Here is a 13,163-nt window from a genome sequence, read left to right as displayed (position 1 = left end):
GTATAGGGTCTTCTTGGAATACTGCCTTCAGTTTTGGTTGCCAAGATGTAAAAAAAATGTGGAGACTCTAGAAAGAGTGCAGAGAAGAGCAACAAAGATGATTATTGGACTGGAGGCTAAAACATATGAAGAACGGTTGCAGGAACTGGGTATGTCTAGTTTAATGAAAAGAAGGACTAGGGAAGACATGATAGCAGTGTTCCAATATCTCAGGGGCCACCACAAAGAAGAGGAAAACTAACTATTCTCCAAAGCACCTAAGGGCAGGACAAGAAGCAATGGGTGGAAATTAATCAAAGACAGAAGCAACTTAGAACTAAGGAGAAATTTCCTGACAGTTAGAACAATTAATCAGTGGAACAACTTGCCTCCAGAAGTTGTGAATGTTCCAACACTGGAAGTTTTTAAGAAAAGACTGGATAACCATTTGTTTGAAGTGATGTAGGGTTTCCTGCCTGAGCAGGGGGTTGGACTAGAAGACCTCCAAGGTCCCTTCCAACTCTGTTATTCTATTCTATTCTATTCTATTCTATTCTATTCTATTCTATTCTATTCTATTCTATTCTATTCTATTCTATTCTATTCTATTCTCTCCAGGCAGAATAATTTTTTTAAAGTTTGCTCAACTGACTAAAATGTCCTCTGAGGTATCCAGCTGCCTTGGGCTCCTTTAATAAAATCTGGACATCGCTAACCATTTTCCCAGAGAACAAATGCTTTAAGGTTTTATGTTAAAGCCAGTTGCTGCGTATAAGACATGGATGCCCTAATTACCAGCAGTATATCTACCTACTCTTGTCCTCTGGAACCATCTTAATTATCTCGCTGCGGTGTAAGAGGGAGATAATCACTTTTTTCAAAAATAAAAAATCACACTACGCTTAGAAGAACAGCTGGCACCAGCACCTGTAAGAGCAGGTGGCTTTTATAGGCTGCAAACATCTCTCCTATGTTCATTATTGTACACTGGTTGTTAAGAATTTTAATTCTCATCGAATGAAGTATGGACTTATTATGCACAGTCGCTAAAATTTTACAACATTCCTCCAAGGATTTTAACCATGTCAGTCACAAAATTAATATTGTATCGAACAGATTACTCTTGCCTTGCATCCATCCAACCAACCATTTTTGAATGGTTTTGAACCTACATCTAAATTCTAGCAAGATAAAGGAGATGGTGCTGGATTTCCGGAAGCACAGAGAGAAACCTGCCCCACTGTATATTGAGGGGGGCCGTCTGGAGGCGGTTTCCTCTTTTAAATTCTTGGGAGTGCTCATTAGTCAAGACCTCACCTGGAAAAACAACACATCCCTGGTGGTTAGTAAGGCTCATCAGAGACTTCATTTCCTTAGAGTTCTGCGGAAAAATCAGGTGGAACAACAGCTGATGACTTCTTTCTATCGGTCCATGATAGAAAGTGTCCTTACCTACTGCATAACAATACGGTATGCTGGTTTAACAGCTGCGGACAGGAAGGCACTACAGAGTGTGATTAATTCGGCACAAGAAACCATTGGCTGCCCTCAAACACCACTGGATGACATCGCCAGGTCTCGCTATTTCAGCAGAGTAAGGAAGATACTTGGGGATGATTCACACCCTGGCCAGTGTCTCTTTTCACTTTTACCATCGGGCAGAAGACCCTGAAGTATAGCCAGTCAGACAAATAGGTTTAAAAACAGCTCCTACCCATTGGCTGTCAGATTCCTAAACACAATCACAATCACTGCATGTACATATGGAAATGTATGACTAGTTTTTCCCCCAATTACTTGTATAAGGATTATTCTCTATACTATTCATATTGTCTTGTATTTTTGTTATGGATTGCACAAGTAGAAGCTAAACCAGTGGTGGGTTTCAAATTTTTTTACTACTGGTTCTGTGGGCGTGGCATGCCTTGGTGGGTGTGGCTTGGGCATGGAAGGAGAAGGATATTGTAAAATCTCCATTCCCACCCCACTCCAGGGGAAGGATACTGTAAAATCTCCATTCCCTCCCCACTCTAGGGGAAGGATACTGCAAAATCCCCATTTTCTCCCAATCAGCTGGACTTGGGAGGCAAAGAATAGATGGGGGGCGGGGCCAGTCAGAATTTTTACTACCGGTTCTCCGAACTACTCAAAATTTCTGCTACCGGTTCTCCAGAACTGGTCAGAACCTGCTGAAACCCACTTCTGGGCTAAACCAATTTCATTGTTTACATGATGTTCAGTGACAATAAAGGCTATTATTATTGGTTAATCTTTAGTGAGATTCACAGCCTTTGAGGCTGGTTAATAGCTCAGCAGCTCGAGTCCTAACCAAGGACCTAGGAACTGTTAAGGTATCGTTGGAGGATGTAAGCTGTTCCGAGTAAGGTGGTTTTTTGTAGAGTCAAAATGTTCAAGTCCGTCAAATTTAGAATTTCTAAATAGCGGGGTAGCCCTTTGGGTATTGCTCCAAGGGCTCCAATTACAATCGGGACAACACATGATTTCTTTTTCCACAGTCGCTCAACTTCAATATGCAAGTCCCGGTACTTTGTGATTTTTTCTTGCTGCTTATCTTCAATCCGTGCATCACCAGGTATTTATTATTATTATTATTATTATTATTATTATTATTATTATTATTATTATTATTATTCATTATTATTTGCTTCTTACCTTTTGACTTCCTCTCATAGAAACTTCTGCCTCGAGGGGGGGCGCTCTCTGTGTACAGGTGATCCAGATCTTCTTGCCACGTATCTGGATTAAAGTGCTTGAGCAATTCCTCCACAGTATCAAACCCAGCAACCGTTTCATCTAGAGCTTCCACAGTAAGAGTGGGGTCAGTCACTGATGGAGAGCGGTAGGAAATGCCCTAAGAATGACATATAGGGCAACGTGCTTTGAGCATTATGTAGAAAAGAACAAAGAGATCAAAACAAGTCTTTCCAGATTTAATAACAGCAATGAATTTTTACAAGGCTGGAATTAAGCATTACTGAAAGTAACCCTTGTGTTCCTTATCGTGTTTACCCCAAAATAAGACCGGTTCTTATATTAACTGAGTCTCCAGAGAAGGGTGGCATATAAATCGAACCAATACATAAATAAATAATTTTTGCTCCAAAAGACGCATTATGGCTTATTTTTCGGTTAGGTCTTATTTTGGGAAAAATACAGTACTAAATGCCTCCATCTGCTGACGATCTTAACTGGGGCTTATTTTGGGGGTAGGGCTTATATCACGAGCATCCTGAAAAATCATGCTACGGCTTATTTTCCGGTTGGGTCTTATTTTCGGGGAAACAGGAAAGTATATGTCTTCGTAAGCAAAAACGTATATATAATAATGTACACATAATTGTATGGGACTGAAGTGTTCAAAGGGGGCGCAATGGCTCAGTGGTTAAAGAATGTTGTCCTTGTCAGCTGGAAAGTTGGCAGCCCGGCATCAAATGATGGTGTGAGCTTCCATTACTTGCCCCTGCTCCTGCCCATTTAGCAGCTCGTAAGCATGGAAATGCAAGTAGATAAATAGGTACCACTTCGGTGGAAGTGTAATAGTGTTCTGTGCAGTTCGGTGTATAGACATACTGGCCACATGACCACAGAAAGGGTCTTTGGACAAGGTTGACTCCCTCAGCTAAGAAACGGAGATGAATGCTGGCCCCCAGAATTGGACTCGACTGGAAAGGAGAAACCTTTACCTTTTAAAGTGTACAGAGAATGGTTCTTGTTCTTTTCAATTTTAGTGAGAAGCTATGAGATGAAATTTGACTTACATTTTCTTGATGCAAATCACGGTTCTTAAATAAAGCACATTCTTGTTAAGATATATACTTTGCTTGAAATACAGTAAACGCCAGTCTAGCTTCTCCTCCGTCTATGCAGAGGAAGTCTAAATCTCTCAGCTGAATGCACAGAAGCTGGGAAGATCAAGGGGCAGGGCAGTGGTTCATGAAGGTAAACAATAAGGATGACCAACCTCTGATCTGCATAAAAGCCTCAGGATCCCAAGATTATGTTTATAGAATCTTGTGATAAAAGCAATAGTAATAACACTTAGACTTATATAACCGCTTTACAGTGCTTTTACAGCCCTCTTTAAGCGGTTTACAGGGTCAGCCTACTGCCCCTAACAATTTGGGTCCTCATTTTATCCACCTCAGGAGGATGGAAGGCTGAGTCAACCTTGAGCCTGGTGAGATTTGAACTGCCAAATTGCAGGCAGCCGGCAGTCAGCAAAAGTAGCCTGCAGTACTGCACTCTAACCACTGCGCCACCACAGCTCATAAAAGGGACCTAATCTAGTCAGGGTTTTTGGGGGGTTTATTTTTTATTGAAAAGTTAAGTGACAGGGAAGCATGAGGCCTCTTAATGGCAACTGCTACACCCACATACTTAATCTCTCGAAGGAACTGATTCCGACCACAAAACAATTTTAGAGTTTGTCATGTTCGAGCAATTTGCCTCCCAGTAGACTCTTGCTATTCTTCACACTCCCAGCCCCTAAAAGAAGTTTAAAATGTTCAGTTCCACCCTGTTCTGACAGCATGTTATCAGATAGCTTCCTGTGACTCACTAAAAAGTGGGGAGGTTAAACTGCATACCCCAAACATTGTCCATTACTATAGTAAGAGGCAGGTCTTGATTTCTAAATACCCTTTTCATAGTTTTTGTAACTGTCTTTTGTTTATTGGGTTTTGCTTAGATCTTGATGATGAAGACAATAAAATCAGAATAGCACCTCTATAAAAAAGAGGAAAAATAATGAAGAAGAGGAGGAATGGAAGGAGAGAAAAAAAAGGAGCTTTTCAATTCTACTACAATTTAGTTACAATCATCATCTTCTTTTAATGACCCCATAATCCCTTGCAGGATGGAGTCTGGGCAACTGAATAGAGCTGAGTGTTTACTGGCCGGATGCCCTTCCTGTTGCCAATGCGGAGTTATATTCAGCAGATATATTCTCATCGTGCCCAGAGAGAGAAATATCTGCCTCTATCTAGGATGGAACTCACAGCCTCCTGATTTTGAGGCGAGGACGCCACCTCTAAACCACCACACCACTCTCTAGTATTTAGTTACTAGACATGTTACTAGACATGACCTGTAGGAAATGGGAGATCACTCGAACTTTACCGAAAGGTGGGCTTTGAAGAAGAACTTATAGGAGAAACGGTCTTCTGGAAACATTCTCGAGAATAATTCTAAGCATAAGAATCAGTAAGGAAAAAGGATACAATTGTCAGAGGATTAAGAAGACTCTAACATAGGTGCATCAAATGGAGTGAATGTCCAAGACACATGTTTTGCAAGGATTAAAAAAAAAATAAGAACAAGCCAAGAGGAATTTTAAGGAAAAGTTAAGTTAGATGTGAAATAGACTGTTGGAATTGGAATTGTAAAGAGGCAAGTTTTGTGTTCATGAGACACAACGAGCCTGATTTTTATTGCTGCAATCTAGAGAGAGGTGAGATGAGTTGAGATAATGGACCAGAGAGAAATTTGAAGACATCAAGGTGAGCAAAGAACAGTATCACTGGGATTACTTTCCTTTTGAACAAAATCCTGACATTTGTAAAAAATAGATTTTCAAAACACAATGTCCATACAGAAAAAGGAAGCTTTATTTTCTGGATAGAGGAGTGAGGTGGGGACAAGTCAAGAGAATAATCTCATACTTTAAAACAATTAGATAGCAGATTCTCAAGAAAAACTAATTGCTAAGGATAAACTAAACAAGTTTGACTTTTTTTATTTTTTTTTATTTTTTTTTGTTGAGAGTATGAACAGTTTTAAGGGGAAAATATTTAAAGGTGCCCTATGACTTAAACACTGCATCTCAAGGATAAGACAAAGAATTATTATTTAACAGACCAAGATTAAGACTTGCTTAATCTTATAAATCTCATTCTTTCCATTCAATAACTGATTGTTGCTTGGGAAGAAATACTAGTGGCTCATTTTAAACAAATGTCAAACGAAAATGATGTTTCGTTAGTTACCCAGTGTATAAATGAACTCTAATGTTGGCATTAGAAAGTAATTTTAAAAGAAACCACTGCAGTTTGCTCAATAAATGAACAGATTAAGTGTACATTCCTGAAGATAGTTTACAGGGATGTTCATGCTTTTGGAAATGATTCAGAAAGAGTGTTTCAAATGGCAGAGGAGAACAAATTGCAGCATCTCTTTAAACTCGCTGTGTCTTTTTTCCCCCCAGACGTTTTCAATATGGCTGATTTAAAGAGTTGACTCCTTAAATCAATGGTGTTTGTTTTCAGGCTGAACTCTGAGGAACGCATTGCATTCTGCTGCATTGCAGGCTTTCTATGTTCTTCTGAATCATTTTTTAATCATGGCAAGCTTTAATTCTTGCACGGATTATTGATGCCCACTATTGTTCTGTAATAACATCCATGCCAGTAACAAATGATTTCCTGAGCATCCTTAATGATGAAAATTTGGACATGAAACTATATTTTCTTTGTGTCTTAGAGGTAAGTAAGAAGATTCATTTGAGCACCCACAGCAAATACACAGGAGTTTATCCAGATTAGTCTATTTATCCATCTACCCAGACTTAAACTTTTGTAGCTTTCCCTAGTCTCAAGGTGGTTTCCATGGTGTGTCAGAATTTGGGGAACTACAGTTCTGAAGATATTATCTGAAGATGAAGTTATTCTACTGCATAACTCCCAGCGACTGGTAAGATCCCACAGAGTTGGTCTCCTCCGGGTCCCGTCAGCGAAACAATGCCGGCTGGCGGGCCCTTCTCTGTGGCTGCCCCAGCTCTCTGGAACCAGTTACCTCCTAAGGTCCAGACCATCCCCACCCTATTGGCCTTCCAAAAAGTGGTGAAGACCTGGCTTTTCCGGCAGGCCTGGGGCCGTTGATCTCGCTCTTGTGATCCGGCGAGATCCAGCCATGAATGGTGTGAATGAGTTTTAATGTTTTTAATGTTTTTAATTTTTAAATGTTTTTTATAATGATTTTAAATGCATTGTGAGCCGCCCTGAGTCTTCGGAGAGGGGTGGCATACAAATTGAATAAATAAATAAATAATAAATAAATAAGATGGGTGCCAAATTTGGAAAGGCCTGATTTATTCTGAATAGCACTGATTCCCTACATCATCTGATATGGAGGGGTGGCCAATACCTTTTACTTATCTGTTAAACTGGGATTGCTAAAAGTAATATCTTGGATTTTCTTCATGTAAAGCCATCTCATGTAAAGCCATGGTGGCGCAGTGGTTAGAATGCAATACTGCAAGCTACTTATGCTGCCTGCCGACTACCTGCAATTTGGCAGTTCGAATCTCACCAGGCTCAAGGTTGACTCAGCCTTCCATCCTTCCGAGGTGAGTAAAATGAGGACCCAAATTGTTGGGGGCAATAGGCTGACTCTGTAAACTGCTTAGAGAGGGCTGTAAAGCACTGTAAAGCGGCATATAAGTCTAAGTGCTATTGCTGTTGCTATTGTTGTCCTATCATGCTCTGTAATGCTGTTTCCAAGGGACCCAAATCAAATAATTAATATCTATTCTGAATAGTGAGGATATTGCCAGATAAAACTTTGGATTGAATTGGTGGAGAAATTGATGATTGACCGATTCATTGAAAAATATAAGATGGATTTCATTGCTATCAGCAAACCCCAAAGCAGTATTAGTAGTGGAAACGGCTCTTCTAGTAACACTGCCAGCGTTATAGAGATCTGTTTGATACATCACATTAATTGCTTAACACTGGTTTGCTGAACAAGCTGTAATCATTTCCATTTCTCATAATGCACTAAGCCAAAATAAAACAAATTATACAATAGCTTAGTGGAATGCTTAAATCCAATTTATCTCCTTGCTGTGGTTCTCAATTGATTTTTAGTTACTTCCTCCTCTTTTTTAAAAAAATAGATTAACAATTATTTACCAAGACCGGGCTTGTGACTGATTCCCAGTTGGTTTCAGATGCAACAGGCTGAAGATCATCCTGAAGACCAAAGAGAAACACATATACACAGACAACGACAACAACAAAAAAAAATAATGTCATGCGGGTATTTTCTCTTTTCTTTTCTGAAAGCATCAGTTACACAGCTGATCCATCCTTCATATCCCTTTACTCTTCCTCATCTTAGTTTGTATTAGGAACAAACCCTGGCATTTTATCTTCTAGTAAGTCACAACTAGACAATATGCCTCGTTTTTATACAAAAAGAAAAAGAGTGCATAAATATCTGCATTACTATTAATCTCATCATTCCCACCACCCTTCCACTTATGACTGTATGACTGTAACTTTGTTGCTTGTATCCTTACGATTTATATTGATATTGTTTCCTGATTGCTTATTTGTACCCTATGACTATCATTAAGTGTTGTACTTTATGATTCTTGAAGAACGTATCTTTTCTTTTATGTACACTGAGAACATATGCACCAAGACAAATTCCTTGTGTGTCCAATCACACTTGGCCAATAAAGAATTCTATTCTATCTATTCTATTCTATTTAAATGCAACTAGCTCTTTAAAAAGGGCTAATAATTTCAAGCAGAAAATTATGTGGCTTGCCTTAGAGTATTGCACCAAAATAGAAAAGTCTATATTTGTCGTCTTTGTTTCTCTGACAGGAGCCACTGCCTAACAGCAGCTGCACTTACTGAATCTGGATGCATTAAGCTATTATTAAAAGCATAGGAGCAGCTCCACAGACAAAAGAGAAAAAATAACATTTTCTCTGACTAAGGCAAAAAAATAGACAGAGGTGTTTCCGGTGCTTGAGACAGAACATCCAAATAGCACCTCACGGGGATGCCCAAATGGCTAAGCCAATTGAGTGGAAACAGACATAAATTAAAAGTAGACAAAAGAACTCTGAATATGCCTGACAATGGAAGGAGGAAGATTACGGTGGTGGAAAAGGAGCAGGCAATCTAAAAGGAGGAGAAAAAAAAAGGAGGGAGGAAATCAAAAGAGAAAGAAATCAGATGAAATCAAAGAACAAAGAAGGAAGAAAAGGAAACAGCGTTAGTTCTATTTTCAAAAGCCACAGCTTCTGTAAAATCCAAAGGTAGAATTTATATTGCAACCCATTTTCTTACCTAGCAGCAAACGGATCCATTACATATCCATAAGTGTAAGGTTAATAGTTGTTTTCTTTCAATCGGCTAGCGAAGTATTGAAGTTGATTTCTTTTCCTTTCACATCAAATATTGGCAATTCACACAATTCTCCCACTGGTTTATTATCGTAATATAGAACAGTGTTTCCTAACCTCAGCAATTTTAAGATATGGGGACTACAACTCCTGGAATTTCCTAGGACTTTTTTGTTGTTGTTGAATCCTATAATCCAGGGGTGAAATGTAAAATTTGTTACTACCGGTTCTGTAGGCATGGCTTGGTGGTGGTGGGGGTAATGTGACTGGGTGGGCGTGGCCAACTTTTTTTTTTTTTTTAAACTTTTCAAAGCATTTTTTCTAATGCTTTGAAAAGCCTCTGCCAATCAGGCAACTCAGCTGGGATCGTCAGAGAGGCTTTTTAAAAAATGCCTCTCTGCCGATCAGGCAACTCAGCTGGGATCATCAGAGACTTTTCAAAGCATTTTTTTAACCACCTCTTCAGCCAAGAGGTTGCAGAAAAAAATGCTTTGAAAAGCCTCTGACGATCCCAGCTGAGCTGCACGATCATCAGAGACTTTTTCTTTTTACTTTTAAAAGCATTTTTTGGTTGGAAGAGGTTGTAGAAAAAATGCTTTTAAAAGTAAAAAAAAAAAAGCCTCTGATGATCGTGCAACTCAGCTGGGCATGGGGGGGGGGGAGCAGGGATTTTTGCTACTGGTTCTCCAAATCACCTGCCGCCATCACTACCGGATCAGGTGATCTGGTCTGAACCGGGAGCATTTCACCCCTGCTATAATCCTTTATGTAATCTCAAATGATGTTGTCCTATCTAGCATCACAGAAAACTGTTATCCTTATACCATAGTCTACTCTATGCATAGAACCAATTGCAGTGCTTTTTTCCCCCTTGGCCCTATGCTGAGAAGTTATGAGATATATATTCCCCCCCCCACACAGACACTGCCTCTTCCCAATGTTGCACTTGAACTGGCCCTTAAATATCCAGCAGTCCCATTTTCCCCCCAGAGAGTGTAGCTTCTGCCTACACAGCACAGTGGCGATAAATAAACAAGTCCCTTTGCAATCATCATTGTTGCCTTAAACACTAATGTTACCATGGTACCATGCAACTACACAACACTTTCATCATTTGGAGCAAAAGCAGATCTGCCATGTTGGGTCCATTTCTGCCTTCATCTGATAATGTCTTTTCTTTTAAAAAAATCCTAAATTAAAATGAATTGGAATGGGTATTTTAAATATACTTTGGGAATATTTTGAAATTAATTGTCTCAAATTCACAGAACTAAGGAAGAGAGGGAGAGGAGATGATTGATGATAGATAGATAGATAGATAGACAGACAGACAAATAGATTGTGACTGTCCTTGTGATAGATACATAGATGATAGCTAGCTAGCTAGATGATGATGAAAGAAAGAAAGAAAGAGAAAGGAAGGAAGGAAGGAAGGAAGGAAGGAAGGAAGGAAGGAAGGAAGGAAGGAAGGAAGGAAGAAGCCGTCAACTTGTGAGATACACAGATGATAGCTAGTTATCCAGCCAGCCAGCCAGCCAGCCAGCCAGATAGATAGGTAGGTAGGTACTGTGTTTCCCCGAAAATAAGATCTTGTGTTATATTTTTTGAACCCCGAAATAAGCACTTGGCTTTATTTTTGGGGAGGTCTTATTATTTTGGAGCACATGGAGGAAGATGGGGCTCCTCTTGCTGTCTTACCTGATTTCCAGATCTGTGTTTAAATATTTTCAGGGAGGGCTTATTTTAGCGCATGTGCTCAAAAGGCAGATTGGGTTTATTATCAGGGGATATCTTATTTTCGGGGAAACAGGGTGGGTAGGCAGGTAGGTAGGTAGGTAGAGACAGACAGACAGACAGACAGACAGAGACGGCCCATTTATAACAAATGGATAGTTAGACAGATAGGCAGGTAGCATTACACAGAATGAAAATATTTGGCCAATATGAAAGCCAGTATATACCAACACTTTGGCTTGGTTTATTAATTGGAAAAGTGTTATTCCTGGCTAAACATATCCCTCCCAAAAAAAGTCCTTGCATATTTCTTTTGGGGGGAAAAATCATACAAACCCAAAGCTGCATGATAATTCTACTTTTGAAAAAAAAAATGAAGTTGGAGAAATGGGGTGGAAAAACTACTAAGTTATTTTTGAGCTGCTTAATAGGAAATAAATGTGGGATTTTTCCCACATTCCCTCTACCTGATGCTGCACCTTAAATATCCAGGAGCCACACATGCTCAGAGCTGTTGAGGAAACTGGCTGCCAATGTACATTACTAGCTATAATTCCTTTAATTAGTGATGACTATGTTAAGAGTAATATGAAATGATGTACTGGATGTCTATTAATTCTCCCTGTCATAGTTACTTGTTGTAATAGGAAGGAGAGTATGACATTCCAAAATCTTATCAAAAATATATGAAAGTTTTCAGCTGCAATTAGAATCAAGGACAGCCTGAGCTTTTTATTATTATTATTATTTTTATTATTCATATTTCTATGCCACCCACTCTCCGAGGACTCTGGGCAGCTTACACCAAAGACAGTATACTAAATAGCATATTGCCCCCAACAATCTGGGTCCTCATTTTACCCACCTCGGAAGGATGGAAGGCTGAGTCAACCTTGAGCTGGTGAGATTTGATCCAATGATCTGCTGAACTAGCAGTCAGCTGAAGTAGCTGCAGTACTGCACTCTAACCACTGCACCACCTCGGCTCCTTTTCTATTTATGGAAAGCAAATTGTGCTAAAGAATAACACATTTTTTAAAGAGAAGATTCCTTCTACACAAAAGGTTAGATGGTCAGAGAGAAAGATTCAGTTCTAAGTTTTTTGGGGTTTTTTTTGTATCAGAAAACATTCAACTCCCAATTCCTCATTGGCTATTTTTTCCTCATAAGACAATTCTGCAAGTTGGACTGGAAAAAAAAGAAAGAAATGTTGCACCAGGAAATAAAAAGGTGTTTGACCTCGGGGGAGGCGGGGGGGAGGGGGGCATAGCCAGGGTGGGCATGGCCAACTTGCCATCACTTGTGTCGGGGATGCCTGTGGTGGCCCGAGCACTCTTCCAGAGAAAATGGGTTCCTGAGCTCTGTTTTCGCGGTGACAACCTCCTGCAACCCTCTGCCAGCAAAAATGGAGTTTGGGAGGGCTGCGGGCGTCCCTCCCAAGTTCTGTTTTTGCTGGTAGAGGCCCCATGGGCTGGTCCTTTGCTGTTTCCAGGGCAGTCCCAAGGGCCAGATCTAAGCACTCTGCAGGCCGGATCCGGGTCTGGGGCCTTGAGTTTGATACCCTTGTTGTACAGGAATTCAAGGATTCCTTAATTCAAAGGGTTGACTGGCAAACTTGATATATATGGAACATTTGTCAGAGTCTACTTTGGAGATGATAGCAGCATAATTCTTGTCACAGCCCTCATCAGCTTCTCTCTACTATTACATTTTCAATGGTCATCTGACCATATGATGATTGGATGATGATAACCTGTTCCATGGTCTGACAGTTTTTGTCAAAAGGAGATAAAAGATGATGATGGGGTGTAAGGGCTGGCAATTGCTTTGAAGAATTTGAGTTGGAGTCGAAACTCAATTTCTGTGATTGCTAAGTCTTAATTTGGCCTAGTGCAGGGATGGCGAACCTTTTCGGCACTGAGTGCTGAAAAGGTCACACAGAAATGTCGTGTGCATGCTTGTCAGGGCCACACTCCAGAAAAGCCAAACTTCTAGTGCGCTTGTGCGCCCGACGATCAACAATTTTCAGCACTGCTGTGTGTGCGAAAGGATCGCGCTCTAAAAAAGCCGAACTCCTTGTATCTGGTGCACATGCGCACCCGACAATCAGCTGGCTGGCGTTCATGCTCACACCTGTTTTTGGTACTGCCGTGCACGTGAAGGACAGCTGATCATCACATGTGCTTGCACACCAGAAACCTGGAAGACAAACAGGCAAGGCTGCGTGTGCTGGGCGACATGGCTTCATGTGCCACTTTGGGCACGCGTGCCATAGGTTCACCATCACGGG

At 40.3% G+C, this 13,163-nt stretch overlaps 1 protein-coding gene across 1 annotated transcript in view; it reads right to left on the bottom strand.

Moving 5' to 3' along the window:
* PDGFD (platelet derived growth factor D) overlaps positions 1 to 13,163 on the bottom strand; it is a 210,667-nt gene that overhangs the window by 38,560 nt on the left and 158,944 nt on the right. The window contains exons 4-5 of the mRNA XM_070943967.1: positions 7,911 to 7,970; positions 2,653 to 2,851 (exon numbers count right to left, since the gene is read on the bottom strand). Of these exons, the coding sequence (XP_070800068.1) occupies positions 2,653 to 2,851; positions 7,911 to 7,970 (259 nt within the window). The remainder of the gene's footprint in view (positions 1 to 2,652; positions 2,852 to 7,910; positions 7,971 to 13,163) is intronic.

This window comes from Pituophis catenifer, unplaced genomic scaffold, assembly GCF_029215685.1.
Source record: "Pituophis catenifer annectens isolate HBS135680 unplaced genomic scaffold, rPitCat1.0.hap2 SCAF_4, whole genome shotgun sequence".
In the NCBI taxonomy this organism is placed as follows: Eukaryota; Metazoa; Chordata; class Lepidosauria; order Squamata; family Colubridae; genus Pituophis; species Pituophis catenifer.
The sequence above is the reverse complement of the archived record's forward strand: the minus strand, read 5'-3'. Positions and strand labels throughout refer to the sequence as shown.